The sequence below is a fragment of the Heteronotia binoei genome, chromosome 9 (genome assembly GCF_032191835.1).
Source record: "Heteronotia binoei isolate CCM8104 ecotype False Entrance Well chromosome 9, APGP_CSIRO_Hbin_v1, whole genome shotgun sequence".
NCBI lineage: Eukaryota > Metazoa > Chordata > Lepidosauria > Squamata > Gekkonidae > Heteronotia > Heteronotia binoei.
Window position 1 is genome coordinate 103180968 of NC_083231.1, and position 23141 is coordinate 103204108.

At 43.3% G+C, this 23141-nt stretch overlaps 1 protein-coding gene across 4 annotated transcripts in view; it reads left to right on the forward strand.

The window, feature by feature from the left end:
* Positions 1 to 23141, forward strand: part of WDFY3 (WD repeat and FYVE domain containing 3) — a 212536-nt gene that overhangs the window by 98484 nt on the left and 90911 nt on the right. For all 4 annotated transcript variants that reach the window (XM_060247100.1, XM_060247102.1, XM_060247101.1 and 1 more), the window contains 9 exons: positions 846 to 958; positions 2036 to 2267; positions 3647 to 3747; positions 6125 to 6343; positions 6818 to 6999; positions 15582 to 15813; positions 17553 to 17713; positions 19267 to 19378; positions 21089 to 21279. In XM_060247100.1, the coding sequence (XP_060103083.1) occupies positions 846 to 958; positions 2036 to 2267; positions 3647 to 3747; positions 6125 to 6343; positions 6818 to 6999; positions 15582 to 15813; positions 17553 to 17713; positions 19267 to 19378; positions 21089 to 21279 (1543 nt within the window). The remainder of the gene's footprint in view (positions 1 to 845; positions 959 to 2035; positions 2268 to 3646; positions 3748 to 6124; positions 6344 to 6817; positions 7000 to 15581; positions 15814 to 17552; positions 17714 to 19266; positions 19379 to 21088; positions 21280 to 23141) is intronic.

The following is a 23141-nucleotide window of genomic DNA, read 5'->3' on the forward strand; positions in this document are numbered from 1 at the left end:
GCAAAACAGAAGTACAGTATTAGAACATCAGAGCCTCATGACGCAAAGATGGTAAAGCTGCAGTACTACAGTCGGAGCCCTCTCCTCACGACCTGAGTTTGATCCCAGCGGAAGCTGGTTCAGGTAGCTGGCTCCAGGTTGACTCAGCCTTCCATCCTTCCGAGGTCGGTAAAATGAGTACCCAGCTGGGGGGAAAGTGTAGATGACGGGGGAAGGCAATGGCAAACCACCCCGTAAAAAGTCTGCCATGAAAACGTTGTGAAAGCAACGTCACCTCAGAGTCGAAAATGATTGGTGCTTGCACAGGGGACTACCTTTACCTTTCAGCGGCCCTGTGGCACAGAGTGGTAAAGCAGCAGTACTGTGGTCTGAACTCTCTGCTCACGACCTGAGTTCGATTCCAGCAGAAGCTGGATTCAGGTAGCCAGCCCAAGGTTGATTCAGCCTTCCATCCTTCCGAGGTTGGTAAAATGAGGACCCAGCTTGCAGGGGAGAAAGTGTAGATGACTGGGCAAGGCAATGGCAAACCACCCCGTAAAAAGTCTGCCGTGAAAACGTGAAAGCCACGTCACCCCAGAGTCGGAAACGACTGGCACTTGCACAGGGCACCTTTCCTTTTCCCCTTTCCTGTTGATATCCAGCACAGCAAAACAGAAGTACAGTATTAGAAAGATTGCTTTATGTTTAAATGAGGGTCCCCTTATATTTTGTTTTACTTTCTGAATCAGTTAATTAAATGCATGCTGAGAAAGCATATGTACTTGACTTCACATAGCTATTTAGAGGAAACACAGACTGTCTTGAAGCCTCTCTTTCCAATGCTCTGTCTCTGTCTTTTTTAATAGGGAATTTTTACGTTTGGGAAATCCTCTGAATTGTGGCGCCTGGGACAAAAAGCTATTGAAACGATACAGGGTGCATAAGCCAAGCTCATTAAGTTATGAGCCGGAGATGAGAAGTAAGTGTTTAGGTGTTTGAAATAGGCTTTTTAAAAAAATTTCTAAAATGTATACTCTGCCTTTCTGCCCTCATAGGGGTCACCAAAGTGGCTAACAAATTAAACACATAGATAGCAGAACATGTCTTAAAAGCCATTAAAGCCAAACAAACACACTTCATTAAAACAATTAAAACCAAGCTAAAATACACACAGAAAAAGATAAAATCAGTTTGGGGGAATACAAGCTTCGGAGGCAGAGGGGCTTGAAGTGTAAACTTGCCTCCTTAACCACATTTAAGGGACTGCATTGTATCTACAGTGACTCACTGTCTTAAGGTTGCTGAGATGTAGTCATTCCATTGAAATACCAACATCATATCCAGTCCTTTTTCCATTTCAATGTAAAGCAAAATGCCTTTTCGTCTCCTCCTGACTGGCAGAACAAACTTGGAGACCAGTGAGTTCATATGGTAAAATCAGGCCTATATCTACAGAACTGTATACTTTTCATTTGAAAGTAATATCTAGAGGCTGCCGTGTTCCAGCGTACAGATTTGTTTTAGTGATACTAAATCCATTAAGATCTGCATTTAGCTTGAGTTGGAACAAAGGAAGCCAGTTTTCTTTTTGAATTCAATTCACAGCCAAGCTAGCGTTGCAGAATTCAGGTTTGTTGTACTCTGTTGACTTCATTAGGACTTGGCTGATTTAACTTTTAAGTATTTCCATTTAAGAAGATTGTTCTATTTGTCACTGTATCTAGAAACTTGTTTTTGTGTATACAAAACTCCCTTTAGCTCTACAGGGCTGATTTCCCAGGTAGTTGTTTTTAATCTGGACTCAGCTTCATTAAAATAAGCTTGCAGGAAATGAAAGCCACGGTATCAGCATTGTACAGCGTTTGCATCAAGCTGTTAGTAGCATCGTTATATGAATTAAACCCGATTCTCTTAAATCTTAGGATATGGTAGAAATAAATGAACAGTGGGGGGTTTTTTTGGCTGTAGTTTTTTTTGTAGTGGGCTTCCAAACAATGGGATGTGATGAATCTACTAATCTGAAAAATCTTGTTTTGTTTCTCGGCTTCTACTGTAGATAGCATGGTTACATCAATGGAAGGCCTGGGTACTGACTGTGTGTTCAGCTTACATGAAGATAATCACTACAGGATAAGTAAAAGCCTTTTAAAACCAGCAGAAGGAAGCACAGTACCCCTGACAAGAGTGAAATGTTTGGTCTCCATGACAACCCCACATGATATTAGACTTCATGGGTCGTCAGTTACTCCAGCATTTATTGAATTTGACACGTCTCTTGAAGGGTTTGGGTAAGGTCTTGCAATGCATGTATCCTTTTTTGTTTCAAAGGAATGTTTCTAATTACTGATGCACTGTTTTTGATTCTAAAACAATTAGTTTTGCCTTGGATGGTTGCTCTGATAGATTACTGACTCCTCAAAGACAAGTGTGTGCTAAGTCGATCGGGTGTGTGTTTAGAGCCCTTGTCCCAGTGAAGGAGTGACACTGGCACCCAGTTTTTGTAAAAGTTCCTTCCCTCCAAATGAGGGGTTGTGAAGAGTTGGTAGAAGGGGCTAATGCTAGAGGCTAAAGTTGTATAGCAGCAGCAGCAGCAGAGTCCTTAACACAAATCCCCGGGGAGCTCAAAACTCTGCTTTCGGAATCCCAGACAATATTAGCAAGCGTGAAGGTTGCCACTACATAATCAGGTAGAGGAGAAATGGCAGTTGTGGGAAAGAAAAAAACCCTCTTTGGGACTCCTCGCATAAAAGCAACTTTGCAGGCATGCACCTGCAAGACATCTAAGAGACACCTTCTTATGCCTCATCTATCTGTGCTTATCCTTGGTGGTGGTGAAAAGTGCCATCAGGTCTTAACAGTCTTATGGCAACCCTGCAGAGTTTTCGGGGTAAGAGATGTTCAGAGGTGGTTGGCCACTGCCAGCCTCTATGTAGCAACCCTGGCGTTCCTTGGTGGTCTCCCATCCGGATAGTGACCAGGGCCAACACTGCTTAGCTTATTTGACAAGAAAGGGCTAGCCTGGACTAGCCTTAGTGCCCCATGAAATTCCTGCATGTTATTTAGGGTCAGGGGTGGAATTCTAGCAGGAGCTCCTTTGCATATTAGGCCACACACCCTTGATGTAGCCAAGAGCTTACAAGGCTCTTTTTGGTAAGCTCTTGGAGAATTGGCTACATCAGGGGTGTGTGGCCTAATATGCAAAGGAGTTCCTGCTAGAATTCCACCTCTGTTAGGGTGCTTCTCAGAGCGCCCTGGCAGTTGATGCTTAGGGTCTTGTCTGCCAGCTTGCAATGTTCCCTTCCAGTGCTTATGTTCTTGGTACAGCTGTGCTCCAGAGAGCACTCATGTAATACCCCAGACCCCTTCTCCTCTAGGAATCCAGATTCACAACTCTCTTTTGACATTCACTTCAGGCATTTTAGAAAGCACACGTTCACGCAGACAGCTGAGACGAGCATAGGTCATGCACTGCTTGCTGAAAAATTCAGCAAACGCTTGTTAATTTCCCCTCCGATGCAAATTCCCCACCTTTACTCTAAAAAAAGCGTACGCAGAAGGAGCAGGTGTTTACAGGGCTCGCTTGCTTTGAGTGGTGTTTGTCATCTTGCCAAATCATGTTCAAGTCACGGAAATGTTAACTTCTAATGAATTTCCCTCTATTCAACAGCTGTCTGTTCTTGCCGAGCTTGGCACCTCACAACGCGCTGACCAACAACGTAGTTACGACGGGTCTTACCGATGGCACTGTGGTCAGTGGAATTGGGACTGGTAGGTCTTTTGGCATAGCCATGTCAGATGGGTGCTTCTGACATCTTCTGAAAATAGCTCTGTGCTTAAATGGCTCAGTTTACGTTCATTTTAACGGTTGTGAACACTCTAGTCCCCTTGCTTCAGAAGGGCTGTGTTCATAATGGTTGGCATTCCATAAGGTTTTTACTGTTTGTCAGTCAGTGCTACCAGTTTCTCCGTCTGATGAAAGGGCGTGGTTAGCAGAGTCACAGAAAGAGGCAGAAGAGCTAATTCCCATAAAATGGGATTTTACTAGCTCATTAGGCAGATTGGAGGGGAGAGGGTCTGTGTCTGTTTTAGTGCCTCTCGAAGCATCGCCTTATTTTCAGCAATGGTTGAGTGGGGGGAGGGGAATGGAAAGGGCGTTTGAGTCTTTGCTCCGTGTGGCAATGAAACCACTGTAATGAAATGTGAAAAAGCGGAGAGCGTTGGCTGCTTAGGCGCTAGAATCCACAGCCAAATACAGGAACCAGGGGGACGGGGGACGCATACCTGAAGTTGCTGAGGCGGTTGTGCAAATGTTTCTTGTCTTTGTTGCACTGTGAGGTCAGTCTCACTACCCAGCAGTCCCCAGCCTTTTTGACACCAGGGACTGGTTTTGTGGAAGACAATTTTCCCATGGACTGGGGGGGGAGGAGGATGGTTTCAGGATGATACAATTGTGCACTTTATTTCTATTATTACAGTGTAATATATAATGACATAATTGTATAACTCACCATAATGCAGAATCAGTGGGCGCCCTGAATTAGTTTTCCTGCAACTAGACAGTCCCATCTTGAGGTGATAGGAGACAGTGACACTCCTGTGTGGCCCAGTTCGTGCTCCGGTCTGGTGCCACCACTGATCTGTTAGGGGGTGGAGCTTGGGCAGTTTTGCATGTGGGAGCAGCTGTAGGTGCTCGCTCGCCTGCTGCTCACCTCCTGTGCGGGCTGGTTGCTAACAGGCCACAGGCAGATACCAGCCCATGGCCCGAAGGGTGGGGACCCCTGTTATTACCTATCTATGCAATTCAGGAAGACAAGAAATACAGGGTCATGTTGCCAATGATCCTTGGCTTGTGTTGTGAGGGCAGGTAGCTCAACTGCCCTGTCTAGCCCAGCTTGGAAAGATGTGAATTGTTGCCTAGTTGCTTCATCAACATGGGAACATGTTCCAATGAGGGCAGTGCTGCTTCGTTTACCCTCTGCTATAGCAATATAAAACTAGACACCATTGGATATGTACAGGGCTTTTATGTAGCAGGAACTTCTTTGCATATTAGGCCATACCCCTCTGAAGTAGCCAATCCTCCAAGATTCGCTACATTTGGAGGATTTGCTACATCAGGGGTGTGTGTCCTGATATGCAAAGGAGTTTCTGCTACAAAAAAGCCCTGGATATGTAGCATCATGATATCCATCTCGCTGCACGATTCCTGATTGGCTGGGAGTGAGGGAACCAAAAACAATGCCAGAGAAGAGGCATAGGGACATTTGTAATGGCTGTGAAAAAAAGAGGAAATGGTTTGGTTGGGTTTCTTTCGTGACACCTACCCTACAAGCCTGCTTTCCCCCAACAACATTTTCAAGGATGAAGATTCAGCACAATGGAAATGTTCGTTGGACTTTTTCAGAAAAATGCTAGAATTTCCAGTATTTGATAAGGCAGTAGTTTCAGTTACATTACCAGTAGAGTCTCATCCTATTGTCAGAAGCCTGCATCTCCCCATTGTCCCTTGGATCCTTTGTTCCCTGAGCTGTTCTTTGTAGGGTGAAGGTCCATTCTGTTACAGGTTTTTTTAGCCAAGTTTAATAAGATGTTTATTATACAAGCATTATTGTCATAAACATGTTGGAAGGGGTCACTAAAGTCTGTGTGATTTAAATTTTTACATCTTCTAATGCGGGGTGGCCAAACATTTAATGTCAGAGCCGCACAGAATAAAAGTCAGATGTTTGAGAGCCACAAGGCAGTAATGTCAAATATTTGAGAGCTGCAAGACAGGAAGGTAGAAAGAAAGCAACTTTAACTTTAAATGCATTCTCCAAGCCACTGGCTAGCTTGGCTTGGAGAAGCAATTTAAAGAGACAAATGGCTTCTCCAAGCTGGCTGATGGGATAGTGGGGGCTTCAAGAGCCACACAATATGTGCGAAAGAGCCACATGTGGCTCCCGAGCCTCAGTTTGGCCGCCCCTGTTCTAATGTGAAGTTATAATGTATTATTACACGCACACACACAGTAACAGTAGGCAGTATTAATGCATGCTATGTTGAAGCCAGCTGTGGAGGGTTATGAAGAAACTGCAGAAAGACTCCGTATGATAGCCTTCATTTCAAGCTGAAGTGTTGTGGTTTCTCCCCGCCCCCTCCACAGGAGAGCGACTTTTCCCACCACCCTCTGGTTTGAGCTATTCAAGTTGGTTTTGCATAGAACATTTTAGCGTGTCCCCGAGTCATCATCCGGTCAGACTTCTTACAGTCGTAAGACGAGCAAACAGCTCGGAGCAGCACTACGTTTGTCTCGCCATCGTTCTCTCTGCAAAAGACCGGTCGCTGATTGTATCCACCAAGGAAGAGCTACTTCAGAACTATGGTATGCCTCCTACTGTATTATGTACGTTTTTTGGAAACGTGACAGGCGTTGTTAGAGAAAGTTTTTATTGCTGTGTTCCTAGCACCAAATGATTTTTTATACAGTAAATGAAAACTGATGTTTTTTTTTTTTTTTTTTACTTTCCTATAACTTTAGGGGTTGTGGTTTACTAGTCTAAACATACAGCAAATTTCAGCAGTATTGACTCAGTCTGTTACAGAGCATCAGTGCACTGAATATGAAAGTTCTGGTACTTAACAATTTTATTCTGTTTTGCTGTCCCTATTGTGCTTTTATAACATTGAGGCTAGTCTGTTGTGTGGGTGCCGACTGTCTGATTGTTCTGACGCCGAGTGCAGAGGATGCAGTACTGCTTCCTGTCACACAGTTGATTCCTTAGAGTGTAGTTATGTATGAACCATCATGGACTCTCACTTGAATATTGTTTTGGGGTTGGGTTTTTTTTGTCTTCAGTTGATGATTTCAGTGAAGAATCCTCCTGCTACGAAATCCTCCCTTGCTGTGCTCGGTTTCGTTGCGGTGAATACGTCATAGAAGGCCAGTGGCATCATATGGTCCTGGTGATGAGCAAAGGCATGCTGAAAAATAGCACCGCTGCACTCTACATAGACGGGCAGCTTATTAATACAGTCAAGGTATGCTGAATATTTCAAACTCTCACAGAGATATTAGAGTGTGCACGTACACTGTGTGCGTGCTGTATATTATTAACTTCACAAAACAGTGTACGTTTTTGTGTTTTTGAGCATTGTTTTGTATGTGCGGCGAAGGCGGCACCATTTGTTTCTTAGCTGAATTGTTTGGCCAGGGAAAGGCTGCTGCTGCTCTGCGCAGCATGGAAGTTCCTTACTCCAGGCAAGGATGGAGGGGAGAATCAATATTTAATGCTTGTCACTTTCTTTCAAAGCCTTTTAATGGCATAAAATAATGAAACGAAAACATAGGCAGGATCCAAAATGGGTGAAACCGAGTAAAAACTACGCTGGCCAGAAGGGCAGTCAAGACAATACCACAGAAAAACCAATCAAACTGGCCTCCCCCCTTCATTCCATCCCAGTGCTATAAGATCTGCTGGACTTGGACAATAGGCCACATCTGTGAGGCAGAACCTGCCATTTTAGTCTCTATTGTCACTCTGTAGTTTTAGATTTTATATATTTAAATTGGTCTTTTATTGTTTTTACTGTTGATTGTTTTATGATGTAGCTTGCCCTGAGCCTGTCCTATGGGAAGGGCGGGCGAAATATCAAATTAAATAAATAAATATTCATTGCCCTTGCCCAGAATTATGATAGCCCCTATGCAATACAACAGCCAAATACCCAGCCACCAGCTCCATCCATCTGGGTGATCCACCAACAAGCAAATGCTGGGCAACTTCCACTGGAGAGCCTGAAAGGTCAGAAGCAATAGAATCATAAGTTGCCATATAGCTTGTCAAGGTTTGAGACTGATACAAATCCAGAGTGCCAGTGTTGCTTTAAACGCGTTCATGTGATGGCTTCTAGCTGTGAAGTGATCATGGAAAGACGGGGTGTCTCTCCAAACTGGTTGCAGAATTGCCATCACGGCAAAACTGCTTAGGTGACCCTTTGTAAGGACTGCTTAGGTGACCCTTTGTAAAGCTGTGTGCTCCTTTGATTCACCGGTCTGTGCGTTTTTAGACTTAATTCCTGCACTAAGGAAGGAAACCTCATACTCCATCCCATCCATATCTTTCTAGTGTATTGTATCAAAGCAGAGGGTTGAAGTGAGCACTCAGGGTCATTGTTGGGGCTTGGTGAGGTCAGATGGCTCTCAGGACGCTGCAGTCTTAGCATGCCCATTGCTGGCTTGCTAATATGCCCTAGTGGGCTGCACACATTATTGTTTGCCCTGTTTCCCCAGGTGGCAAGTGACATGGCAGAACTGCCACGCACTCCTGATCACGAAGGATTAGGCACTCCACCTTCTTTAATGCACAGTGCAGTGGGTAGCTCGTCTTTCCTCTGCCGGATCTCAGGTACATACACACCAAAAAGAGGACCTACCTATACCAGCATCACTGCTGCCTTGCGGAAGAGGAGCAGGTGATGATTGAGGGCAGCCGCGGCTGCTTTTATAACTGAGGGAGCTGCAAAAGTGTGGCTAAGGCTCACTTGCTTACCTGTGTTCATCTCCAGTGGGTGCTAGATATGTCTGGAGGACAGAGTGCAATTGCTTCATCCAGGCTGTTTTGCAGCAGTGCAGAAGGTTTTGGGGGTTACCTGCAACTTTCTGCTAGGAGAAGTGCTTAGGCTCTTCTGTTTTCCTTTTAGTCCTGTCATGCTGATAGGGCTTGAAGGAAAACCAAGAGTCCCATTCTGCTGTCTTTTATCTTGTACATAAGAGGAAGCCACTGGAGTAATTTTGCCCTGGGACCTCTCATACCTGGAGCTGGCCTGAGTGTTGTGCAGGTGATCATATGCCTAGCAAATACAAGAACTAAAAACCTGAATGCACGATTGAATGACTGGAAGAGTGTTATCCAGGTAAGGGTCACAGAAAAAGTAGCTGTTAAAAACTCAGACCAGGTGTGGAGTCAGAATACAAGATGTGGATGACTGGAATGATCAGATGTTTCCATTGCTGTTGCTGCTGCACAGGTACCTGTAACCTGAGCAGGAGCAGAGGAAGGCTAGCCTGTAGGATGCCACACCATGATTGTCCAAAGCCCAATGCAAATTCTTATGGAGCTTTTGTCTGGAGATCAAAGCAGGGTTACGGCATCTCCTGGCAGGAAATACGGGTTCCATGGTAACTATTTTCTAGTTTGTTAAAGGCCTATCCACCTAACCTTATATATGCAAAAGGGAAACCAAAGTTTCGAATCTAGTGGCGCTTTTAAAAATAACATAGTTTTATTCAAGGTATAAGCTTTTGGGTGCGTGTGGTTCTGTGCAAAATGCCTGGAAATATGTAATAGTAGTTGGAAGTTGACCACCCTCTGTCTGAATTGCCACAGCGGCTAGAGAATGTTCCGTTTTTATGGCAGAAGTCTTGCAAAGAATAAAGCCCTGTGCTCTTTATTTGTGAAGCAAAGACTTCTGCAAAGTATCGTGTTGTACGCTGCTTTATTTTCACAGGTTTATGTCTTAATAAATGGTTTGCTGCTAAAGGGAAGCAGGCTGGCTTCAGGGCTTATTTTTGAAAAAAAAAAAATCCCTTGTAGAAAAGCAGAGACAAAAATAAACTCAAGCTGTACAGCCACCTTTTCTTCTTTAAAAAAAAAGTCCACTCGAGTCTTAAAAACTGAGATAAAGGCAGAATTCAAAACGTGTTTTTCTTCTCCATACCCTGCTGCTGAGTTTTCAGTTGAGTGCTCTGTGCCCTCAAAAGCTTCTATTGTTCAGTTACCAAAGCTCTGATATTTATAAATGTGACCACTTGGCTTTTCTGTGAGATTGCAGCACTGCATCTCTTTAAGGCAAGAAGCTGGTCGTGAGGCATGGGTGGTAGTGGGGGTCAGTACTCCTGAAATGAGAGATGGCACATGTGGCCTCTAACACATTGGACAGTGTAAAGCCTTTAGAAGGGAGCTTTTCTTCAACGTTATAGCTAAAAGCTTGTACTTAGAAATGAGAAAACTTGTACTTGGTGGGTGGGGGGTGGGAAGCCTTCTATATAGGCAATCTGTAGTGTTTTTCCTTTTGAATTAGAAACAAAAAACCGATTGCATTTCCTTTTGCTGTTGTGGTAAATTTTCGCTTTCACTTGGCGCTTTGGTTTTGTGCTGAAACAGACAAGGTGAACAAGAAAACCTGAGTGGGCAGAGATTGCCCTGCTCTTTTCTCCATTGAGTTTCTCGAGTCTCCCATTTGTTTAATAATTATTGTGGTCGAGAGCCAAAGAACCACTTTGTCAAAAGGGGCTTTGGGCTCATGTTTCTCAAATGTTAACCCACCATGCCGTGTTGTAAATCCTTTTTGAAACTGAGTGGAGAGTTGTTTGGAGGTGGAATGAGGGTTTGTTATTAAAAGGAAAAGACAACCCAAAAAGCTCACTGACTGTGTCTGAGCCCCAGGTCTCATTTTAAAGCAGCTGTAGAAAAGAGCAAGAGTCCAGTAGCACCTTAAAAGAGTAACAAAATTGGTGGCAGGGTATGCGCTTTCGGACACAGATAGAATGTGAGTCTAGCTGTCCTTATATCTTGGATAGTGGAGTAATTTCAGATGCAAAATAATAGCAGATGAATGACAATAGCTGGTGTGATTGGATTAGGTGTGATATGCAGAGGGATAGTAGGCATGGAGAAATCAGTATTGCTAATGAGATGGGAAACCTAGGACTCAGTTCAGTCCACGAGGCTGCGTTGTCTTGAGCTTCATTATCAGCTGAAGTTCAGCTCTTTCTCTTTCTAATCTCCCTTTGTAATTCCTTTATAAGATGGAGTCCGTATATCCTGATACTCCTAAAGTGATGAGGCCTATGCTTGAGACAATGAGATGTTCAGGGTTGATCATCAGGTTTATGTATCTTTGGCAGGAGGTAGAAAGTGCCCAGTCTCAGGGTGTTTTCAGGGTGTATCCATATATATTTTCCCCTGGTATGTGTGTGGGCAATTTCTGTATGATTTTGTTGAGCTCTTGCTGGGATTCCTGTGTGGGGCCTGAGGACAGTGACCTGTAGAAACTGGTGTTTGAGAGTTGTCGCTCATGATCTTGTGTATGTTTTGTTTGTCTAAGGCTTTTTGTAGAAAAAGCTCAGCAGGAATATTTGCATATTAGGCCACATCCCCTGATGCTAAGCCAGCCAGAACTGTGTTCCTTTGCGTTCCTGCTCAAAAGAAGTCCTGGTTTTGTCCATTATGACAATGGCTCCTTCCTTCTCAGCTTGTTTTAGTACAACATCTGAATTGTTTTTCAGGTTGTTTATGGTATTCATTTCTGTGTGATTGAGATTGAAGAAGAAGATACTGGATTTATATCTCACCCTATACTCTGAATCTCAGAGTCTCAGAGCGGTCACAATCTCCTTTACCTCCTCCCCCCCCCCCCCACAACAGACACCCTGTGAGGTAGGTGGGGCTGAGAGAGTGCTTACAGTAGCTGCCCTTTCAAGAACAATTCCTACGAGAACTATGGCTGACCCAAGGCTATTCCAGCAGCTGCAAGCAGAGGAGTGAGGAATCAAACCTGGTTCGCCCAGATAAGAGTTCGTGCGTTTAACCACTCCACCAAACTGGCTCTCTGGATCTTGAGCAGTGATTTTTGTTCATTATTTCAGCTTGAGCTTAGTGGTAGAAGCATTCTGTATATAGGTCCAATATGGTGTTGTGGCCCTCAGAGGGAGTCTGCATAGAGTCCTTCGTTCTATAGTGTGAGTGGAAGCTAATTGGTCACCCTTATACTGTTCATTGGTGGAAAGGTGAGGAGGTGTCTTTTCGGCAGTAGATTGTTCAAGCTGTGAGCAGGCTGTCTGACCGAGTGTGTTCTGTGCTGTGGTGAAAGTATTCCTTCAAATGTAGATGGTGGGAAAAAGCCTTCAGGTCTCCCCAGAGGTGTATTCTCTGTGTGGCTTTTGTGGAGCAGAAAGATAATCCACTTGAAAGGACAGATTCCTCTGCTCAGTTGAGAGTATGCTGGGAAAGGTTAACAATATTGCTGGTTTGGTTTTTGTCATGACTCATGGCTTGTAAAAGGTTGGAAAGTTTTTTGTCCTTCTGGTTTTGTAGAGAAGTTAGTTGCATATTGCAGATGCCTTGTCTCCTGTTGTGAGATGCCTTCGAAAAAGGTTGATTCTGTAGACAGGAGTCGAGTTCAGTGAGCTTTTGGTACAAGATGCTCACCAAATGTTTCAGTAGCTTTTTGGACCATGCATGTCACAAATTCTCATCATAGTTTGTAGGGTAAGTGGTTTGTAGTGGATTTTTTATTCTCAGTCCCTTTGGTGTAACGTTAAGTCTTCTGCATTTGGTGAAAAGTATGATGTCTGTTTGTACCTGTGCAAACTTCTTCACAAGATAGGTGATTTTAACTACCCGCAGATTGATTGGGTCAATATGTGTTCTGGTCGAGAGAAAGACATTGAGTTTCTTGATGTTCTCAATGACTGTGCTATGGAGCAGATGGTCTCAGAACCTACCAGGGGTGGGGTGATCCTGGATTTGGTCCTAAGTAATGCCCAAGACTTGGTGAGAGATGTAAAAGTGATCGCACCGCTTGGAAGCAGTGACCATAATGTTATTGATTTCACCGTTTGTATAAATAGAGAGTTGACCCAAAAGACGGGCACAACCACGTTTAACTTTAAAAGGAATCCCAGCTACAAATACAAGTTGATGGGGTGTGAACTGGCAGAGACTGACCAAGAGAGAGATCTTGGGGTTGTGATAGATAACTCACTGAATATGTCAAGACAGTGTGCGATTGCAATAAAAAAGGCCAACGCCATGCTGGGAATTATTAGGAAGGGAATTGAAAACAAATCAGCCAGTATCATAATGCCCCTGTATAAATTGATGGTGCGGTCTCATTTGGAATACTGTATGCAATTCTGGTCACCGCACCTCAAAAAGGATATTATAGCATTGGAAACAGTCCAGAAAAGGGCAGCTAGAATGATTAAAGGGTTGGAACACTTTCCCTATGAAGAAAAGTTAAAACGCTTGGGGCTCTTTAGCTTGGAGAAACGTCGACTGCAGGGTGACATGATAGAGGTTTACAAGACATGATAGAGGTTTAGGGAGGGACGGTGGCTCAGTGGTAGAGCATCTGCTTGGTAAGCAGAAGGTCCCAGGTTCAATCCCTGGGATCTCCAAAAAAGGGTCCAGGCAAATAGTTGTGAAAAACCTCAGCATGAGACCCTGGAGAGCTGCGGCCAGTCTGAGTAGACAATACTGACTTCGATGGACCAAGGGTCTGATTCAGTATAAGGCAGCTTCATATGTCCATAAGATAATGCATGGGATGGAGAAAGTAGAGAAAGAAGTACTTTTCTCCCTTTCTCACAATACAAGAACTCGTGGGCATTCGATAAAATTGCTGAGCAGTCAGGTTAAAACGGATAAAAGGAAGTACTTCTTCACCCAAAGGGTGATTAACATGTGGAATTCACTGCCACAGGAGGCGGTAGCAGCTATAAGCATAGACAGCTTCAAGAGGGGGCTAGATAAAAATATGGAGAAGAGGTCCATCAGTGGCTATTAGCCACAGTGTGTGTATATATGTGTGTGTGTGTGTATGTATGTGTGTGTGTATATATATATATATATATATATATATATAATTTTTTTTTTTCGGCCACTGTGTGACACAGAGTGTTGGACTGGATGGGCCATTGGCCTGATCCAACATGGCTTCTCTTATGTTCTTAAGATTGGTGGATTTCCATTTTGTATGGCTAAATGTGGTGCCTTCCATGGAGATAGAGCAAAATTCATCACTGTGTTTGTCTGTAGCAGTGAAAAAGAGCAAGAGTCCAGTAGCTCCTTAATGACTAACAAAATTTGTGGCAGGGTATGAGCTTTCATGTTCGCATCTTCAGATGCAGCTAGAATGTGAGTCCATCTGTCCTCATATCTTGGAGAGTGAAGTGATTTCAGATGCTGAATGACGGAAGCAGGCAAATGACAATAGCAGGCATGATTGGCTTAGGTGTGATATGCAGAGGGGTAGTAGGCATGGGGAACTCACCTCACCATTGATAATGAGACAGGAAACCTAGGTATTGATTCATTCCAGGAGGCTGCACTGTTTTGAGCTTCATTAGCAGTTGCAATTCAACAGTCTTTCTTTTGAAATCTCTCTTTGACATTCCTTTGCAAGAGAACTGCTCTTCTTAGCTCAGCAACTGAATGTCCTGGAAGGTTAAAGTAGCTGTTTGAATTCTGGGCAAAAGCCTTTTTGAACTGTTGATTGCCCTGTGTGTGTTCATAGCATGTAGTGCTTTTTTTCATAAAGTATATCGGTACAAACGTAGTTTTGGAGAAAAAAACTCTAATCTGTAAGAACCCAAGTTAACAAAAAATACACAAAATGTAAGCTGCATCTTGCTTTTATCATTTTCCTTTTAATATTTTGTGTCTCTAGACGTATTTTTCCTAGCATAAAACTGTTAGAGCTGTTATCTTTGGCAAATGACTACCTAGCTTGCCCAGCAGACATATTTTTCCCAGCATAAAACTATTAGAGCTGTTATCTTTGGCAAATGACTATCTAGCCTGCGCAGCTGGGACAGTGACTTGCCCTAGTTCTCAAAGGTTCTGATTTTGTTCAAGTTCTGCAGTGTGCATTATTTGGATGGGATGATCAGAATGTACCTTGAAATTGCCTGTAGAGAATAATCAAGTCATGATTATTTATTTATTTATTTCATTGCTTTTTCTATTGTGCTCTTTCCAAGAGTGGGCTCAGGGTGGGTTACAACAGTAGATTAAAACAAGAAATCAGACATTTCAAATTTATAAGACACTCACCTGATCTAGATTTATTTATTTATTTATTTATTTTATTGTTTAGATATATATTCCGCCCTCCCCAGAAGCGGACTCAGGGCGGATCAGATTATAAAAATAAACATAAAATCAATCAATATAAATACCAATTCATTTCAATAAAACAATATAAATTCATTTAAAACACAGGGTTTCCAGCTGCACTCAATTGGTCTTCATAAACTGGGCTACGTACAATAATGGATAATACTTCAGTTATCAGCAGTATCAGCAGTATAAGGGGAGGCTAAGATCTTCCTGGATGTCCAGTTGCCTCAACCAAAGGCTTGGCAGAAGATGGCGTTCAAACAGTGGTGTCCTGATAGTCTTTAACATAAAATATAGTAAATGCCCTGTACTTGGCCAAGCCAAGACGAGGATTTATCATCTAAAGTCCTCAGGCGACTTCGTAAATGGTGACAAATAACAGATAACAGAAGGGGCCACTGATAGTGCACAGCAATATGTAAATGGGCTTTATGTTGTACTTGTTTTGTTGAGGAAGTTGTGTTTTGGAGGGCATATTCACCATGTACCTTGCCATCCTTAAGACATGGCCTCATCAAAGGCAGATTACAATTTTGTGTTTTGTTGGATGAGGCTTGTTAATTTTATTTATTTTACAAAACGTATACTCCCAAAATGTATACTCTCATAAGGACCACTAAGGCAGCCTGGTTATCTTGCACGAGTGGTAAGATGTATGTAAGATATGTATATGAAGAAGTGGACATTTCTGAGTCCCCTCTCCTTTTTTTTTAACAGCTTCACTATATTCACAGTAGTCCTGGCGGTTCGAGTTGTGCCAATCCACCAGTGGTTAGCACAGTTTATGCCTATATAGGCACACCACCTGCCCAACGCCAGCTGTCTTCTTTGGTTTGGCGTTTGGGGCCAACTCATTTCCTAGAAGAAGTGCTGCCTCCCTCAAGCATTAGCACAATTTATGAACTGGGACCAAACTATGTTGGAAGTTTTCAAGCGGTCTATATACCATGTAAGTAGAACTAAGCCTGTTGTATTAGGGTTGGTGGTCTCAGGGCTACTTTTTCAGTTGTGGAGGCAGCCTTTTGGGAAGGAGAGTGCTCGTTGTCAAAGACAGCACTAATGTTCCTGTTCTACATTACTGTCCCCATTGTAACTTGGAGTCTGTAAATGCATCCAGAGATCTGATACATTCTGGACAAAGGTAGTTTCGAGCAGGGTTTTTGTTGTAGCAGGAACTCCTTTGCGTATTAGGCCACACATCTCTGGTATAGCTGATCCTCCAAGAGTTTACAGTAGGCCCTGTACTAAGAACCCTGTAAACTCTTGGAGGATTGGCTGCATCAGGAGGATTTGGCTTAATATGCAAAGGAGTTCCTGCTACAAAAAAAGCCCTGATTTTGAGAGAGTAGTTGTGTTGGTCTGCAGTAGGAGGAGCTAGATTGGAGTCCAGTAGCAATTTACAGACTAATAAGATTTTTGGGGTAGTAGCTTTTGGGAGACAAAGTTCCCTTCATCAGATACTATCTGGACAAATGCATTTCTTGGCCTGTGTCTTGAGCTGATTTCCCACTCACCTTATTCCGCTCTCACATTCTTCTTCTCAAATTCCTCTTTTTTGCACTGCAAACAGAAACCTCTAAAAATCAGTTTCTGTTTGTGGTGCAAAAATGCCTACGCTAGCTGCAGCCCCGGGGCAGATAGTGTGAAATCAGAAGGAAGCTCCGCTAAGAAGAGGAACGTGAGAGCAGTGTAAAGTGAGCGGGAAATCGATTTAAGTGCAAGAACTGGGTTGGCTATTTTGCAAAGTCAGTGCATCCAGTAATTAAAAGTGAACTGTGAGAGGTCAATGTCATGTAGGGAGCCAGGCTAGGATATTGGAGACCTGGGTACATAAAGCTCGCTGGATATCCTTGAGCTAGTCATATCTTCTCTTTGCCTAGCCTACTTCACAAAGTTGTGAAGAAATATAATGGGGGAGGGAGAAGAATTCTATGTGCTCTGCGAACCCTTTGGAAGAAGGCTGGGTTCTAAATATACTAGACAGGAAAAAAAATGGCAGCTCCCGTGTACTGCTGTAAAAATTTTAAAACGAGGCATGTTAAGACTTTAAGTGGGGAAATAAGTAGTTTTGTGTTGTTAGCCAGCAAACAAACAAAACCTCTCTCCTCTCCAACCTCTTAAGTTTTAGAAAATAAAAATTGTCACTGGGAAATACTGTGCTGGTGATAGAATTTCAAGGGACCACTCTATAGTTCATTTGAATAGACATTTCTACAAGTGCGTAATGATGGTATTAGTATTTGGGAAGGGCTTATGGCTCAGCGGCAGAGCATCTGCTTGGCATGCAGGAGGTCCCAGGTTCAATCCCCAGCATCTCCAATTAAAAGGAACAGGTAGGAGGTGATAAGAAAGACTTCTTCCTGAGACCCTGGAAAGCCACTGCCAGTCTGAGCAGACAGTACTGATCTTGACGGAGCAAGGGTCTAATTCAGTATAAAGCAACATTATATGTACATTTATGTGTATTGTACAGAACGTTTCACATTCCTTACTTGGTAATCTTTATAACAAACCTGTAAAGGTAGAGCTTCTTAACACCCATGTTGTGGATGCAGCTTTGAGACTGAAAAATGGAGTCTTCCTCAAGCAACTTGATTACTCGTGGCTAAGAGAAACTTTGAACTGAATGGTTGCCAAAGCTCATGCACTTAATCATCATTATCTCATAAAATGTTTCTGACTCTGCAGGTAAAGATTCCAAGCCAGAAGGCCTCAGTCCCTGTCCAGTATCTTTGGTACCGGAGGAAAAAGTCTCTTTTGGTCTCTATGCACTTTCTGTTTCCTCACTGACTGTGGCAAGGATTAGGAAAGTTTATAACAAACTGGATAGCAAGGCCATTGCCAAACAGGTAAGCTGGAAAACGCATGTTGGTGATGCTTCTAAGCACCTGGCCGATTTTACAGGATTAATTAAAAAACTGTCCCATTACGTAGCCATGGTGGGTTTCAGAAATTCTCACATTTGGGGAGCTTTACTTCAGTGATAAGAAGAGCCCCGTGGTGCAGAATGGTAAAACTGCAGTACTGCAGTCTGAGTTTTCTGCTCACAACCTGAGTTCAATCCCGGCAGAAGCTGGGTCCAGGTAGCCGGCTCAAGGTTGACTCAGCCTTCCATCCTTCCGAGGTCGGTAAAATGAGTACCCAGTTTGCTGGGGGTAAACTGTAGATGACTGGGGAAGGCAATGGCAATAGTAAAAAAAAGTCTGCTGTGAAAACGTCGTGATGCAACGTCAGCTCAGAGTCAGAAACCACTGGTGCTTGCACAGGGGACTACCTTTACCTTTTTACTTCAGTGATGGCTCAGGAATGTATGGTGAAGGTCACCTCCTGCATTCATAGCATACAATGGAATTTGTAAATGGACTGAGATTGCTGGATTGAGACTGCAATCTTGATACTGTAATTTTACTTTTTTTACATTCAGTTTAAAGTACTGGATAATCATTAGGAGCTAGCGCATATGGGAGTGGGCAGAACAGCAGCATGAAGGGAGGGCAGAGGATCAGTAGCACTGAGAAGGGAGGGCAGCCAGAACAGTGCAGAGGAGGGCCAATGAATGAACAAGAGCACCACTGTCACCGGGGGTTCCCTTTCCTCTTCAAATTTCTCTCAGGTTCAAGCTAGTATATCTCCTGATATCCTCTGGGAGGCTACTCCAAAGCAAGGAAGTGGCAATAGAACCCCCCCCCCCACTCACACACACAAATAGACAGCAACGGAATATATGAACTCTGTTTAGCATTGTTGCGCTGAGTGAAAACTTAGAAGTAGCAAAGTTCTTATTAAGATTTGAAGAACTGTAGGAGATCTCTAGGATTAGTGGAACTGGGGGTTCATAGAAAACGTGGCTGAATTCTAGTTTCTGTCCCACAGGTTTGTTTCCTTTTAAGGTAAGCATCTGTTGAGTATGAGATTACAAAATCTAGAAAGGTACCACAGACATAATCCAGTTTCTCTGAATATGGAGGAATTACATTGTATCTATTAACATGTTGTTAAAAACTTCTAGGAAAAAAGCTCACATACCCTCTTTCTAAGATATGTCTCATCGGCTGACAGTTTTTCTTTTCTTTCAAAGTTGGCCCAGTGTCCCTTCTGCCTCTATTTAAATGCATTAAACACGGTGGGGTGTGTCCAGCCATGCAGTTGGGAATTTCATCCTGTCAGAAGAGGGTGTGGTGATTTTTTTTTTGTCAGTTCCCTCGTTCCACTGCAGACCCCCACTTCCCCTCCTGTGCTGTTCTTGAGGGCTCAGAAACGGGTGGGGTGGGGGCTCAGTGTGGTGCAGCAGGACAGTGACGAGGCATTCTGCCCCACAAACTCCATGGATGGTTGGATACATCCCATGATTTCTCAACAGGTGTTATCCACTTGATCATTTTTTCTTTTTGGCTTTAATTAGTTGGCTGTTTCATCTCATGAGAATGCCACTCCAGTGAAACTGCTGCATAATTCAGGAGGACATCTGAACGGACCTGCACGTACAGTCGGTGCAGCTCTGATAGGATACTTGGGTGAGATGAAGTGCACCTCTGCCTCTTGTTTCTTTTCCATGTCCCATAGTAGAGCACAGTGTTAGGAGGTCCTTAGCCATGCTTAGACGCTCAGACACAAACCTACGGTATTCTTACGTATACAGTATTTACTCAAATGCAAGGCTAGTTTTTTCACAGAAATGCCATGATAGGGGGAATTGTCTTACATTCACATACATGTTATAGATGATGATGTTGTTTGGGGTGTAACATTTTAAAGGGTCGGGGTTGTCTTGGTAGATACCGTCTTGGTAGATACCCACTCAGGGTGAATGAACACTTTAGCACATTGATTGGGAAATTTCCCTGATGTTCCTTAATGTGGTATAATATGTTCAGGGGGCTTGAATTTGAAGCATGGCTTTCAATCATGTATTTTACCTTGCGGTATTGGCAGTATATAAAAAAAAATCTGCAGCACTGAGATATCCGTTAGAATGCATGCTTAACCAGTGCCAGTTGTAGCAGGCAGCCAGCCCCTTGAAGCACACATTTCTTACCAGCTTTGGTTGTTCCTACTCCTCAGGGAGCCAGTTTTGGCTTCTGGGAAGGTGTGATTTTGGTGATATGTGACCTGGGATAGTAGACTATATGAAAATTATAAACATGCTTGTAAAATTATAAGCATTGAGGGTGGGGTGCTGGTGGTTTTTTACCTTCCGACCCCAACCTGTAGTTTTGCTGAATTAACTGCAATATCACACATGGGATAATGTTATTCCTGAAGGGCACCTTCTTAAAACCAAGATTTATTGGGGGGGATTTGACACCTTTTAACTAAAGAGTTTCATTTTCTTACTTGCATCTGATCTCAAAGGAAGCACTCCCTGATTCTCTCTTGAAAGTAAAATATACTAGAATTATTGACCGCCCCCCCCCATAGTGGCTTTACTGTCTCTACAGATAAATCAGTTTTCCTTCCTTGTGTATCACTAGTAGGTTTGAAGCCCCATGGCGCAGAGTGGTGTAAAGCTTCAGTACTGCAGTCCTAAGCTCTGCTCACAACCTGAGTTCGATCCCAGCGGAAGCTGGGTTCAGGTAGCCAACTCAAGGTTGACTCAGTCTTCCATCCAGCCTGAGCTTTCTGTTCACAACCTGAGTTCGATCCCGGCGGAAGCTGGGTTCAGGTAGCCAACTCAAGGTTGACTCAGCCTTCCATCCAGCCTGAGCTTTCTGTTCACAACCTGAGTTCGATCCCGGCAGAAGCTGGGTTCAGGTAGCTGACTCAAGGTTGACTCAGCCTTCCATCCTTCAGAGGTCGGTAAAATGAGTACCCAGCTTGCTGGGAGGAAAGTGTAGATGACTGGGGAAGGCAATGCAAACTACCCCGTAAAAGTCTGCTGTGAAAACGTCGTGAAAGCAACGTCACCCCAGAGTCGGAAACGACTGGTGCTTGTACAGGGGACTACCTTTACCTTTTTTTAGTAGGTCTCTGTGCATCATACTAGTGGGCTCTGCTCCAGCACAGAGCAGAGTTTCGGAAACGTCCACAGCTCTGAAACAGGCACAGAAAGGCCTTCCCTGGGGACAGAGACTCAATTCCTTCTGCTCACTGAGGGAGAGTCAAGGGAAACAGGAGAATCCTTTGGCCTGTTATTTGGAACTTGCTGTAAAAGTTACCTTGCATTGTACCGTCGTTCTTTAATCAAGCTAATTTTGATGAGTTTATTTTTGCCATCTTATGTTCAGGAGTAAGAACGTTCGTCCCTAAGCCCGTTGCCACTACATTACAGTACATAGGTGGAGCAGCTGCCATTCTGGGTCTGGTAGCCATGGCCTCAGATGTAGAGGGACTCTATGCTGCCGTGAAGGCCCTTGTATGTGTAGTCAAGAGCAACCCTCTGGCTAGCAAAGAAATGGAGAGGATCAAAGGTTATCAGGTAGGTGAGAAGACAGACATCGCTGCTAGTATGCGTTGCATTCTTTTGTAACTTTACAATTCAGATACTGATACTTGATGCAGAGTAGAACAGAATTTGTGTCCAGTGGCACCTTTAAGATCAGTGTAGTTTAATTCTGGGTATACTCTTTTGTGCACATGCACACAAGAGCTTATACCCTGAATTAAAGTTTGTTCATCTTAATTTAATTTAATTTCATTTTTTAGGTTTATATCTTGCCCTTTCCCACAAGCAGGCTCAGGGCGGCTTACAACAGAAATTTATATACCTGTTACAAATTAAAACATCACAAAAACATAACAGTATAAAAACATAACAGTGTAAAAACAAAGACAACACAGCGTCACAAACATAGACGGCGAGCCTGCAGCAGCATATAGGTTAATACCTTCAGCACAGTCACCATGATGATAAGGCGATGGGAAGGCCACTTAATAGCAAAGGGACGCCCACGGGATCAATTAAAAGCCTGGCGGAAGATCTTAAAGGTGCCACTGGATTCAAACTTTGTTCTGTTGCTTCAGACCCGCACAGCTATCCACCTGAATCTATTGTCATAAAGCAAATATTCCTAATGCCGTGCCCTAAAAAAAAAGTCAGTTGGATGCTTTAAAAAAAAAAATCCTGATACTGTAATGTATTTTTTTTTGTTAGTAACAGCTTAGATGGCCAAGGAGGGAAGTATTGTGGTTTCACCCTAGAAGATGGTCATCACTCTAGATCTCTGACACCTGCTAGCTCAGCAGAGACTCTGATTGCTGCCAAATAAAAGGAAGGGCACCTGGGAGAAGTCATGAGGAATTTCTATTATTAATATAACCAAGGACACTGCACCACGGGTGTCTGCTGGAAGGGCATTTGAAGCCAGCAGTGAGGCTGATTATTTGTGTTGTCTTGGAAAAACAACAACACATGGATTGGTTTGGGCGAATGAAAGGGATGTATCTCTGAAATGAGAATTACTTGCAGTCTTAGAAAAAGATACGTGGCGTGTGCCGGATGAGACCCTTATAAGCTGCCAGTAGCCCTACTGTGTGTGTACCTATTATACAGTGGCTCAACAATAAGTGTCAAATGCAATTTATAATGAGCCATTTCGTGCCCACTGGCTTCTGAGTAGATCTTGCTCATATGAGTCTCATGTATGGGACTTTTTTTGTAGCAGGAACTCCTTTGCATATTAGGTCACACACCCCTGATGTAGCCAATCCTCCTGGAGCTCACAGTAGGCCCTGTATAAGAGTCCTGTAAACGCTTGGAGGATTGGCTACATCAAGGGGGTGTGGCCTAATATGCAAAGGAGTTCCTGCTACAAAAAAACCCCTGCCCATGTACGATTTTTTTTAAAAAAAAGCAACAAGCTTGGCCAGCATTATGAGATGGCTTTGGTTTCCCCCCCCCCTCCGATTATTTTCAGTAGACATCAAATACGTATGTCCTCTGAAAACCTTTAAAACAGCTAGACAAGTTGCTTGTTTCAGCATAGAGGTAGGATTCACAAGTGCACTTGTGTGGGATACAGAAATTGCTTCCCTCTAAACAGCTGTTTTTTAAAAAGTTCTAAATCCCACGTTGAGAAATTGTCTTCTAAAGATACAGTTGTTCCTCACCTGAGCTCCAGTTATATCCGCCTGAATGATCAAAGATTAAATTTGTAGAAGGTTCTTACTGTTGTGTTCCTTTTAATTCAATGCACCAAAATATTTTTTTTCCTTTGATGTATACGGATTCAGTGCAGTATAAGTTGCTAGCAGAAGACATCAGTTCAGAATGCCTGATATTTGGGGGTTGATGTCAGCTTAATCTCAGTCTGCTTTTCCAGTGTAACTCTCGATATTATT